The sequence below is a fragment of the Condylura cristata genome, unplaced genomic scaffold, assembly GCF_000260355.1.
Source record: "Condylura cristata isolate star-nosed mole 26May11 unplaced genomic scaffold, ConCri1.0 scaffold00028, whole genome shotgun sequence".
In the NCBI taxonomy this organism is placed as follows: domain Eukaryota; kingdom Metazoa; phylum Chordata; class Mammalia; order Eulipotyphla; family Talpidae; genus Condylura; species Condylura cristata.
In genome coordinates this window covers 27,299,948-27,313,107 of record NW_004567129.1, presented here as the reverse complement: position 1 = coordinate 27,313,107, position 13,160 = coordinate 27,299,948, and the positions used below count along the sequence as shown (strand labels likewise).

General features: G+C 57.8%; 1 protein-coding gene across 1 annotated transcript in view; it reads left to right on the top strand.

Annotated features, from left to right (window-relative positions):
• PPP1R14A (protein phosphatase 1, regulatory (inhibitor) subunit 14A) overlaps positions 1–3,964 on the top strand; it is an 11,280-nt gene extending 7,316 nt beyond the window's left edge. The window contains exons 2-5 of the mRNA XM_012730491.1: positions 7–155; positions 2,376–2,456; positions 3,011–3,043; positions 3,758–3,964. Coding sequence (XP_012585945.1) covers positions 7–155; positions 2,376–2,456; positions 3,011–3,043; positions 3,758–3,874 — 380 coding nt within the window. The 3' untranslated portion in view covers positions 3,875–3,964. The remainder of the gene's footprint in view (positions 1–6; positions 156–2,375; positions 2,457–3,010; positions 3,044–3,757) is intronic.
• The last annotated feature ends 9,196 nt before the right edge of the window (positions 3,965–13,160 follow it).

Sequence of the window (13,160 nt, the reverse complement as noted above, 5' to 3'; positions counted from 1 at the left end):
CGCGGGCCCGCGGCGCGGGGGGCGGGGGCAGCTCCGGGGGGCTGCAGAAACGGCACGCGCGTGTCACCGTCAAGTATGACCGGCGGGAGCTGCAGCGGCGGCTGGACGTGGAGAAGTGGATCGACGGGCGCTTGGAGGAGCTGTACCGCGGCAGGGTGAGCGGGAGGCGGGCCGGGGCGCCGGGGAGCCCCTACCCCGTGGGCTCTGGCGGCTGGCTGGGCTCGCGGGTGCACTCTCAGCCTCCTTCGCCCGGGGCGTGCACGCACGCCCGGGGGCAGGCGCGGTGGGGAACCCGATGGCGCTCTGCTCGCGGCACAGAGGTGCACTCCTGGGTCTCCCAGATGTGCGCAAACCCCCAGGAGGAGCAGGGCTTAGCATGGGGGTGGGGTGAGGAGGCAAAGCTGGGGAGCCCTGTGGCCATATCTGGAGGAAGGGTGGGGGGAGGGGAGTGCCTGAAAGCCAAACATAGACATGGTGATAGGACAGCTTCCCGCAGACACAGCGGGGGGCAGCCGGCTTCCCAGAAGGGCAGGGCCAGCACAGCCCCTCACCCACACGCCTCGTGGTGGCGAAGATCACACAACATATGCTACGGCCACAGCCACGATGGCACAGGCCACAGCCACAGGCACACACCCAAGTCCACACGCACCAGGGCACTCCAGTCATAGCCTGGCCTGGATACGCTTGGTCCCAGCACGAGCCACTCACAGGCCCCCACGCGGACCAGAGCCCACCACGGCCATTGTCTCCTAGCGGCAAGAGCTGACCACAGGTATTGGTGACGCTTCAGGCCAACAGCCGGCATGACAGCTCCCCCCACCCGCCAGGAAGGGCAGGCACACTGGCCGCAGCCCCCGATGCTGACCCCCAGGCCAGACACGGGCGGGTGGCGTCTCCCCGTGTCTCCAGGGCAAGTCGCTCTCTGCCCCACACGCGGTCACCGATGCTGAAGGTCGCAGCAGTGCACAGCCCGACACCCAGATCCCGCACTGCGGGGTTACTGTGGAAGCCAGGCCCCTCGCGGCCAGGGGACCCCTCTGTTCTGTGTGGGCACGTGGGTGGCTGTGTGTGGGCCCCACAGTTGCCGTGACACTTGCACCGACTTTTTTTTTTTTAAGAAAAGATGAATTTATGGATAATGTATGGGAGACACTGGGGAGGCGCAGTGATGAACTCCCCAGGAATGGAACAAGAAGTAGGAGTGACCCAGACAGACAGGGACAGGACACAAAGCCAAATGGGTTGGAGGCCAGTCTGGGCTTCAGAGCCAGCTCTTCCCTAGGGACCTAACAGATGAGCGGGGCTGGGGGGCTGGGGGGCTTCAGTTCTGAGAGGATCCCCTGCTCTTACTCCCTGCTATTCCTTCACCGGTGGGTGAGACCTCTGCCAGGTGGTATCACGGGACTGGGGTACCATGGGAGGGGGACAAGAGAGTCAAGGTTCTTGGAGGCTCCCTGGGATACTGGAGGTCTGGGTGGTGTGGAGGCGGGGGGTGGGGGGGATCTGGTCAAGCACCAGGAACCTGGGGGGGGGCACTGCTCAGCAGGCCCCTGTATCCCCTGCTGGGGAGACAAACACCTGAGCCAGGGCCTTGCCCCCAGGACACCAGCCCCTGTGTGTGAGACCCCCGTGACCCCCCCACCCCCGTGCGCCTGGCCCCCCACCCAGAGACACACTGGTGTGTGATGCACTTACGGACACACCAGGCCACCCTGGCCTCGTCCACCACTCAGCCCCGGCCGGGTTGCCACACTTCGGGTGGGGGCGGGAAGGCTGTGGCCTGGGGATCTCACCCCAGCAGCTGGGTTCTGTCGGCTGGAATACAGAGCAGCCTGCGCTGCCCTGGGCCCTGGAGGCCGCCCCGCCTGGCAGCTCCAAGTTGGGCACCCGCCCCTCTTGGGGCAACCTTGGTGGTCACCTCCCCCAGCGCAGTGGGTGGCTTTGGGCCTGCCCCTGCTGTCCCCGGGCCTGGGGCTACCCCAGCAAGCCCTGGCCTGCTGCTCCCTTCCCCTGTGCCAGAGCTTTGACACCTCCTTGAAAGGGCAGAGCCAGCCCCTCTCCTAAATCCCAGAGTCTGGTATTCCAAGACCAGACCAGGCCTGTTTTCTAGTGTGGGCACTGAGGCTGAGGGGAGGGGCCGTGCCAGGACCCAGGCCTCTGGCTGGTACCGGCCCCCTGGGCCTCTGTCAACCCATCTGTCGCCCCTCCCCCGACGCCCAGATGTCCCGCCTTGGCGGCGCTGGCCCTGACTGCCACATTATTGCTCCAGAATCTGCCAGCTGGACCCTGGGGCCCATGGGGCTCCTCCAGAGCCCCGACAAAGGCGAGGGATGGAGGGGAAGGGGCCCCTGACCATCCCTCCACCCCCTTAGGAGGCAGACATGCCTGATGAGGTCAACATTGATGAATTGTTGGAATTGGAGAGTGAAGAGGAGCGGAGCCAGAAAGTCAAGGTAGGTGGCAGGGAAGGCACCCCACCCCCATTTCGCTTTGTACCTCCCTAAAAGTCATAGGCACAGTCAACGGTCAACGTGTTTAGTGACCACTTACTCTGTGCCGGGCACTGTTCCCATCGCCTGACACTTATTAACTCTCAAGTCTCCCCATCCTCTCAGGGTGGCTCCCTGATGATCTCCCTTTCCCAGGTGAGAAAAGTGAGGCCCAGAGTGACCGCATCAGTCGCCCAGGTCACACTCAGGAAGAGCAGAGCTGGGAGTCACCGCTATGCAGCTGCTCTGTGGCCCTGCTCTCCTGGGGCAGGAAATGCTGTGTGACCTCCTTGCCCTCTCTGGGCTCCAGAGCTGGTCCCCGGTGTCGGAATCACCCTGCCCCCACTTACATAGGCCCTGGGCTGTGTTCTTCCCTGGAGCCATGTGGGGAGCCCTCCCTGGGGTCCGACTTGCATCTGTCTTGTTGATTGGGGCTTGGGTGGGAAAGGGGACAGCTGCGGGGGACTAGGAGTTAGTCGCTTATTACTCTTTTTGTCTCGTGGGGTGGGCGTGTTTAGGGACTCCTGAAGTCCTGCGTGAACCCCACAGAGGTGAGTTTCCTCTGCCGTGCTGGCTACCCTGGCTCCGGCGCTCGCTTGCTAGGGAGGGGGCCCTGGAGGAGACCGCAGGAGGCCAGCCTTGATTGGGGCCAGTGGGGGGACTCTGGGGAGCCCGCAGTGTCTGGCTGCCCTTTGCTACCTCCAGCGGTGCCCTCTGTCTCCTGTCCCCCCCATCTGCCACGGGGCCTCCATTATCTCCTTCCCCAGAGACTCCCTGCATCTGTCTCCTGTTTCTGCCTGGCTCTGGGCCTCCCTCCTCGGTCCCCACGACTGCTCCCCACCTCTGGGGGGCCCTCCATCCTTCCAGGCCTGGAAGTGAGCCCTTCAGCCCCTCCCACTTCCTCCCCTGCTTTAAAAGGGAAAAATATTCATGTTTCTCTAAGCGGCTCTGGGCTGCCTGAAGGACAGACGTCATCTGGTGTCTGCCCCAGCCTGCGCAGGCTGTCCCTGGGGACCCTCCTGGGGCTCGGGGCTGAGAAACCTCTCTGCTGTCTCTCCTGGTCTTATCTGTCTCCCCCTCCTCCTTGACCTCTCCCTGTTCCGCCCCTCAGTTCTCAGTGATACCCCTCCCTTACCATGACTCTGCCTCCGCTCCCTCACCCCCTCACCGGGAAGCAGAGCAGGGTGGGCCCAAGTCCAGGGGGCAGGGCCAAATAAGGGACCCCAACCTTCCCTGTATTCTCAATACCCCACTTCCATCCTCAGGACTTCATCCGGGAGCTGCTGGTGAAGCTTCGAGACCTCCGCAAGCAGCCAGGCCACCACCAGCCCGGCGCCTCCGACAGCAGCCTGGGCCCCGGCCAGGACCGTGCGCCACCCTGACCCTCTGCACCCGTGACCCCCCCGCCCCCACCCCACAGCGCCCTGGCTTGTTTATAAGTTGTATTTAATGGTTCTGTAACAATAACACTGAGTGGCTGTTTCTGCTCTCGCTGGTTACTGTGGGCTTCCCCCAGCCGCCCGCCCCCCACCTCTCTCCCGCTGAGGCCTCGTGTCCGGCAGCTGGGCAGATGGGGGACCAGCGCTCGTCGCCAGGGAGCATGAGAACAGGCCCCGCCGACCTCACGCCCTGGGACTCACATCCTGTCCTCACCGCCCCCAGCCTTGACCCAGTCCAGCTGTGCTTTCAGCGGGTGGACACAGGACCGAATGTGCCCAAGGCCACAACGCCAGAACACACCACTTCATCAGGCACTCACTGTGTGCTTGGCACGAATATCGGTGTTGAGGGAACGGTGGTCTCTGGCCTCAGGATGCTCGTGCTGGTGGGGGAAAAGGCCTGATGCAGGGGGCTAGAGCAGAGTGCTGGTTGCTCCAGACTTCCCAGCCCAGGGGGTGGGAGGAGCCAATCCCTGGGCTGGTGAAGTTTCTGAGGGCTTTGACGGATGCATAGGAGTTTGTGTGACATGGATATGCATCGCTGATAGCCCTCAATTCGTGGGCAGAAACACTGACTTTGGGGTTGAGCCGGGGAGGCACTGGATGGGCCTGGATTCTGCTGTCAGTCACTGCCAGAAAGCCAATGGGCAGAGACAGGAGTTGACTCTGTAAGCGTTTTATTTTTCAGATTTCTGGCCGCTGCGCTGAGCGAGCAGTAGGTGGGCCTAGCACCTTGAAGAAGTCGTCCTGCCCTCTCGCCTCGAGCTGGCCTTTTTAGCACGGGTTAGACAAAGGCAGCCATAAGCAACCAGCCCGGCAGGCCAGCCCCTCACAGCTGATGTTTCTGGCGTTCATCACGTTCAGCCCCCAGAACTCAGTCCCCCAGTTATCTTGGCCCTGCTGTGACTGACAGCGCCAGTGTCCAGGATCTGGACACTGGGGCAGGATTCCGTTTTGGTTGAAAGGAAATGGATTGCTTGTTCCCGAGCCCTGGTCCAAACCAGGCTGTGGTGAGCCACTGCCCCGGGCTGGAGAGACAAGTCCCCCGGGCTGGACTGGGGGGTCTTTCGGGCCTAGGTTAGTAAGATTTATGTTTATTTACTTATGCATACAAGAGCTGGGGTGTAGGCCCCAGGTGCAGGGGGTGAGAGGATTCACCAGAGACAGTGGGGAGCAGAACAGGTGAATTTACTGAAACTCGCTGCTGAGGGGAGCAGCGGGCAGGTTAGGAGAGGTCTGCTGTGCCCTGTGGGTCAGCTCCCTGGCCAGGAGTGGTCGTACTCAGGTCACACATTTTGCAGTGTCTGCGGATAGTTTGATAGTGCTGAGACTCACGAAAGCGCCGCCAGAGCGGCCCCTTGGTTAGTCTTTTCATGCCAGGACCTGGGGAGGCCTGAAGGATTCCTAGGAGAGGCGAGATCAGAAGTGGGTGGTGGTCACTCAGCAAGACCCGGAAGTATTTCTGTCCCGACACGGCAGGTCTGGCCCTGGTGGTGCCAGCCAGACGCTGCTAGGGCACTTGGGGCTGTGCTCGGAGTTGGGGCAGCCGGAGGGGAGGTGCCTTCTCTCCACCCCCAAGACAGCACACCTCCCAGCTGACTGAAGGCAGGTGGCCCCAGGCCCAGCCCCCCTCCAGGCCACCCGCAGCCTCACCAGGATCAGGGCTGTGTGGCAGGAAGCGAAGGGGCCCCTGAAGGAGGACAGGACAGGCGTGCCCAGAAGCACAGCCCTTCAGCGGGTCTTGCTGTTCTGAGCAGTCAGCCCTGGGGCCTCCGGGCCCCTCACCCTGCACAAATGTACAGAGGGGAGGTATGGCGTCCCAGCACCTGGCCGACTCCAGAACACCCCCCTTGGGGCCAGGGAACCTGTGCCACTTCCCGCAGGAAGAACACGGTGCGGCTTCTCACCGCAGGGAGGCGGTGTCTGCTGAGAACCCAGGCTCCAGAGCCCAGAGCGCCACGTTGCTGCATTTAGCAAAGGGGCTTCCTACATGAGGACGCAGCTAGTGCTGAGGTTAGTGATGTCACCTGCTGGAAAGCCCCACAACTGGGCCTTAAATCCTAGGCGTGATGACCACACTGTAGTGCCCCACCCCAAGCCACAGCTGTTCTTCAGTGGCAAGAAGAGGTTCACTGCTTCATACTAAGGTGTTAGTGACGCCCGCAGCCCTCTGAGATGGCTAGAAGGCAACGTGAGAGGGGTTAAAACGGGACAGGAGCCCATGATGGATCCCAGGTGCCACGGAGTGGGAGAACTCCGGTGACTACACTGTAGGGGAGAACCAAACGCTGTCCAGACATTAATAAAGATGCAAAAAAATTAAGTGAAATACGGCTTAACTGAGAACAGTTACAGTTTTGCTATTGCAAAAGAACTAAGTGGGGCCTCCCTGGTGGTGCAGGGGTTAAAGTCAGTGCCATGAAGCTATCAGCAGCCACTGCAGCATCCCCAGCCGGAGGTCTCACCCACAGGGCGCAGCAGACCTCTCCTGTCTCCCCCCCTGCTCCCCTCAGCAGTGGATTTCAGTCTATCTGCCTGTTCTGCTCCCCACCCTGCCTCTGGTGAATCTTTCACTGCCCCCGCACCTCTGACCTATAACCCCATTCTTGTATGCATAAATAAATACTAAAAAAAAAGAAAAAAAATCCTACTACCCAAGTGGATAGTAGGGGGGGCTTGGGAAGTCCTGCCTCGACTCAAAGGCCCTCTGTCCTGCTTCCTGTCACCTTGAGCAAGTCACTCAGCCTCCGTGCGCCTCCGCCCCATGGACATGTCTACAACAGCACCACCTTCCAGGGCAGTCTGAGACTGAAGCAGCTGTAGAGAAGTGTCTACACAGCATGTGGATATTGTTATCAACTGTACTGCAGGGAGGGGCCGAGCGGCCTGCAAGATGTCCCTGGGAACACTGAGTCACAGGCCTGGGACACACCCCAAGGTCCACAGATTGTCCCCATCAGCCAGAGATATTTTCTTACTCTTATCTTTGTCTCCCCCCAGCCAGTTCCCTCTTTTTCCCTCCCAAAGTATAGGTATGCTCCCTTATTTGTTTATGCAGACATAGTCAAATAGGAATGTATGTTCTAGTCCAGGCTGACCCATTCCTACCTAACTTTGCTCTTTCACTTATGCTGCCTTGGAGATCCAGCCCGTCACACCCTGTACAGCTACCCTGACCTCAGGACAAAAGCCAAAGTCCCTCCTGGTCTTATCTCCTCCTCTCTGTTCTTACTTACCTACACTCCACCTTCCCCTCCAAGACCCCAGACACCATAGGCGCCTCTGCCTGATTTATTATTACTATTATTTTATAAGTTTTGCATAGAAGAGCAGGAGTACAGGCCAGAGGTGCAGGGGGTGAGAGGAATCACCAGAGACAGAGTGGGGAGCAGAACAGGCAGATCGTCTAAGTCCACTGCTGAGGGGAGCAGCGGCCGGGTTAGGAGAGGTCTGCCGCGCCCTGTGGGTCAGCTCCCTGGCCAGGGATCAGATTCAGGCCACAGGGGTGATAGTGCTTAGCTTTCACTCCTAGGCCACCAGGGAGGCCCCCATCCTATCTAGATGTTATCTCAGAGCACACCTTATCTAAACAGCCCCTCAGTCACTATCTTGTCATCCTGATTTATTTTCTCCGTAGAACGTATTACAACCTAATTATTTAGTAGTATACTTTATTGCCTGGCTACCCTGCACCTTGAGACTATCATCTCGCTTGCCTGGAGTTTGGCTAGATTCCTGAAATACAGCACAGTGCCTGGCACGCAAAAGGAGCTCCCCCCTGGCACGCAAAAGGTGCTCACCGCCCCCAAGACAGCGCCCCCTGGCGGCCACATTCTTTGTCTGCTCGCGCCGTTACCCTCCTCATACAGATGTGGGGCCACAACGCCCCCTAGTGGTTGTGAAAGCTGCTTTTAGATCACACCACAACGGTCAGGCACTCCAGGAATGGTCAGCTTCCTTTAACTAAGCGCTGGCGCAAAGCCCTCGCCTTCTTTACTTCTGATCAACCCCAGCGGCTATGATAATTAACATGAAAAAATTAGAAACCGATTTGCATTCATGATATGACTGGTATTCACAACTGACGAGGCTATTTCACAAATTCTTCTGGCCCTTATAATAAACAGGCAGGAAGGCTCTCAACAAAGGGATAATCACGGCTGACATATGATCAGCCTAGGAAAATCAATATCGCTTCACCCACACTATAATAACCAATTAAAACCTAATTTTAAATATTGTGCGACTCCCAAGAGCAACAAAACCTTAGTTACCCAACAACTTAATCAAAGATCCTGAGACCCTGATGGGAAAAACTTTAAAATGCCAATAAAAGATAAGGAAGCTAATATGAAAAAATGAGAGCACCATGCCCTTGGACAGGATATCTTAGTATTATCCTCACGTCAGTTCTCTCCAAATTGGCCAATCATTCAGAGCAATCGCGATCAAAATTCCAAATAGGTTTTTGAAGACACTTGATGAAGCTGTATATGCATAAAGGTATACAAATAACTAAGTCAACATTAAAAAATGAAAGAGGGGAGGGTTCCTAGCAAGTATTCACAGGTTGCAGTAATACTTATTATAAATATTTATAATAATAATAATAATAATAATAATAATGCTTATTTGGGCCTCCCTGGTGGTACAGGGGATAAGTCTCAGCCTATCAGGCTGTCAGCAGCCACTGCAGTACGAGTTTGATCCCCGGCCAGGGAGCTGACCCACAGGGCGCAGCAGACCCCTCCTGTCTCCCCGCTGCTCCCCTCAGCAGTGTATTTCAACGGACCTGCCTGTTCTGCTCCCCACTCTGTCTCTGGTGAGTTCTCTCACTGCCCCCCACCCCTGGACTTCTGGCCTACTCTTCAGTTCTATGCAAAAATAAAATAATAATAATAATAATAAAACCTTCTTATCAAAATAAAAAAGGTGCTCTCTCCCCCTTCATCCCCCAAAGCCTTCCGGTGGGGCTGGCAGGGAGACTCTGCTCAGCTCAGCTACCTGTCCATACACCCTGTGAGCTGACCACCCTGGGCCTCTGTGGGTCCCCTTCCCTGCCTCCAAGGCTCTCGGGCTGATCGACCCTGTCAATCAGATCAAGGAAAGACAGACCAGCAAGTGGACAGCAACAGCGGCCTTGTAACTCGTGCTCACCGGGGAATAACAAAGAGGCGGTTAGAACTTGGGCTGATCTACCTTCGCCAAAGGACCATGCACGACACAGAGGGACTTGGAGGTTCTGGGGCAGCTGATGGTGGGAATGTCCGCGAGGAGGAACGCAGGGCCAATAACAGCTACATGATGAAATTGGGTTTGCAGATTTCTCAAGTGCTGTGCCTGAGCTGGAAAGGTCTAGAGTCGTCTCCACGGCCAACTTCTGTCCCTGGGGAGTAAAGTGGGAAGAAACAATTTTAGGGATTTATGTTCCCCAGCCCCCCAGCCCAGGGGCAGCAGGCTACCTCCTGCTGCCGCCACTGCAGGTGACTCTCAACACCCTCAGCACACCCCTGCTGACCGTGTGGGAAGGTCTGGGTGCCAACGAGAGCCCAAGTGCGGGGTCACAGGTCAAGTGCACACACAGTCTACACTCAGCTTCCCAGAGAGCTCGCTGGACACAGCGACCAGATGAACCAGCATATAAGGAAACCGATTTTCCATAGGCCAAAGGCTATAAACAAGAGTCAAGATCTTCCAGCCTGTATCTGGTGACAAAACTTCTAAATAAAGACCAAGAACCCTTCAACTACTAAACAGTCGTTTGTATTCCTTTATCCATTCCGTTTCTGACCATTTATTCCTGTCGGGGCCTGGAGTGGCCCGAGGCCCGCCTGGCAGCTGAGGACGGGACGCCTGCACTCCCAGTCACTCACATTCCGTGACAGATCTTCGGTCAACTTGCCACTACAAAGTACTGATTTGGGGGCCTCCCGGGTGGTGCAAGGGGTTAAGCACAGCACTGTGAAGCTGTCTACAGCCACTATGGAGTTGGATCCCCGCCAGGGAGTGACCCACAGGGCGCAGCAGACCTCTCCTGACCCTCCTGCTGCTCCCCTCAGCAGTGTAATTGGTCAATCTGCCTGTTCTGCTCCCCATTCTGGTGAAGCTTCACACCCCAAACTCTGGCCTACACCTCAATTCTTCTACAAAAGGAAAAAAAAAAAGGCTCCTTGGTCCCTCTGTTACAGGGTAGCCCAGAGTGGACTGGGCCGCCTGTCTGTGGGGTGCTCACAACTGCAGGTACACACAAAAGGGTCAATAACGGGTTTATTTTTAAAGGAATAGGAAACAACACAGGGAAAGAGCGCGGGATACAAAAACAACGTAATTGTAATACCTTACAGCTAGGCTGACTGAACACACCAAGTCATGCGGTCTGGAGAGCTGCATCCCAAACGAGCCAGCCAGAAACCCAGACAGCGGAAGACTCGACCCAGTCGCCCCCTATTTATCCCCCCAAATGTCCCAGAATCCATTCCTGCTAGCTCCGCCCTTGGGTCCTGCAGTTCTCTCCCTGGTGCTGCTGGGAGTTGTAGTTTTCAACCACTGGAGTAGAGTGTAGGGTCCAGAAAGCTGGAGTAGGGGACTCCTTAGAGTTACTCTAGGACATCCTTCCCCTTAAGGCCTCGGCCTCCTCCTCTTGTTTGGCATACCCTCTACTCCTCACCTGCACCCACCTGTGACTGCACGGGTCTCACCTGCCCCTCCGGGCACCTTCTGCCCCCTCCCTCTGGACGTGCTCCCACACTCCTGTTCATTGAGTCCCCGCTCCCTCTCCCCTGGGCCCTCTCAACTTCTCCATTCACTGAAGTCACTGGCAGAGAACATTCTGGATCTCCTACCTCCTGGCATCTCTTCCACCTAAGCCTCCTCACCCTCCAGTTACCAGGAATCAGCTGTGCCAGAGGCTGACCTGCTGCTGCTGCTGGGGGCCTCTCCCCACTTCCCCTGGTCTGGGCAAGGTCAGGCAGTTCTCCCCTCTCCCCTCCCCCCTGCATACCAACCTGCCTTCTCCGACAGACTGCAGCTAACTCTGCAGGATCTCAAGTGCACCTGTCCGCCCTGGCTAGTGTTGTGCATGGGTGAGCACACTCCCCAGTAAGCCAACAAACAAGTCAGCAGAGCACAGTGCACTCTGTCCTGCAACTAGCTGCAGCCCACTACTTTGTATCAAGTAGAAGCTACAAGAAGCCTCAGGCCCGGTACAAACATGCACCCCACCCTTTGCTGCGGGCACATTGCCTGGGCACATTTCCTGTTTTTCCCTGCACCTGCAGACCCTGCATATACCCATGGGCAGTCCTAATAAGCAGACTTTCCCACTCCAGACCCCAGGATCCTGCTTCAGTTTCTCAAGTCTCCGACTCTCCTAGACTCTCCTACGTTCAGGCAACGGGTAAACGCAGTGGTCAGCGCGTCCCTCCGTCCCTCCGTGGGTTTGCAACAACCATCTGAGCAGCCCTTGGTGGGTTTGCAACAACAGACGATTCCTGCGGGGGTGCACAAGTTCCTGCGGGGGGGGGGGTGCACAAGTTTTGTAACTTCTTCAATCTTAAAACCAGACACAAGACAAAATTCTTTTAACCTCCTTCAGCCTTGTTGCTTTGTTCGCCTTTACAGCAAAATCTCCCATCAGAGAAGTCTGCAAATCTCTTCTAATTTTCCCTCCTCTGCATCGGCCGCCCCACGCCTTTCTGCGTCCCCTGGTGCTAATCCGGTCAGCCTCAGTCCTCACCTTATCTGACACGACCTCTGCACTGTCCATCCAGCGCTGCCCCGCACCTCTCTGAGCTGGCTCCGAGCGTCCGGCCACTGGCTCCGGGGCTCACCTTCCGGCTCACTGCTCCTCAGAGCTGCCGCCTCCTCGAGCCCAGCTCCAGCTCTTCACCGTAATCCTCTCCCCTCCTGGACACTCGTCCAGCTCTGGCTCCATGCCATGGATGCCTGCTAGCTCCCCGTTCTCTAGCCAGACCTCGGGGCCCTCCACGTGCACCTGGAACTTAACTCCTCCCTAGCTAGCGGGGCTGCCCTGGCTCTCTGCGTCTCTGCCCTGGGTGGGGGGTCATTCCCATCCCCCAGCAGCTCAGCCACAGGCCTTGGGCTGACCTAGACACTGCACCCTGCACTCTGGACGCTGTGCTTCATCCTACAGAAATGCCACCCACAACTTCTATCACCTCTGCTGGGGCCTGCTGAATAGTGGCTCCGCGGTCCTGGCTCTGACTCCTTATGAGGAAATGGTCTTTGCAACCGTGACAAAGTCTTGTCACGGGGCCATGATCACGGCTTATTCTGCAGGGGGCCCTGGGAGTCCCGAACTCCATCCCTCCCCCTTAACCGAGGCAGCCTCTCTGGGGTCTCCCTACTCATTGTCTGGGCCCCAAACCCAGTGAGGGGGATCTTTCTAGAACAGAATGAGATGGGGGAATGTAGGGGTGTGGGGGGAGTGGGGGAGTGAGAGTAGCAGTGAACGCCAGGCTTCATAATTTTTCTGCAGACTGCAGCCAGGTAGGTGGCTGCTCAGTGGGTGCTCAGCCCCGACCCCCATGGGAGGGTCCCGAGCTCATCCCAAGAGTTTTGCGTGCACTGCAGCCTCCTCACCGTGAACTGGGTCTCACTGTGAACTGGGGAGGCTGCAACTCTGAGTCCCATTTTACAGACCAGGAAACTGACAACCAGAAAGGACAGGAAGTTCCTGCATAGCCCGGAGGGGGGGGGGCAGAAAGTGGCCTGGAGCCCCACCCCCACCCCAGAGCCTCGGATCCGGATCCTTCCATTCCAGCCTTTCTGTTGCTCCCTCCTCTCCATTTGCCCCAGCACCAAGCCAGTGGGTCTCACCATCACGCCACATGGGGCTTGTTAAGTAAGGACAGATTCTGGGGGCTGCCGGGGAGGCCTCGAGCTCCTGAGGACCGAAGTCCCGGGCTGGCCTTGCCAGGGACCTGAGTGGTGCTTATTCTGGAAGTCACACCCCAGGAGCTTGGGGAGGAGCCCCAGGTGTTAGTTTCTGGGGGAGCCCCACCTGTCTGGAGCTGTGGTGGCCCCTCTGAAGGGTGGTCTGTGTGGATCACTGATGTCAAACCTGTAAAAAGCTCAGGACAGGTCCTGGTGACCGAGGACTGAACGCAGGGGAGGCATCACAAGACTGAGTCGCACAAAGGGGACAGACAGGAGGGGCCAGTGCAGCAGCTGACACAGCCGGAAAACCAAGGTCCTCAGGCGCCAAAGC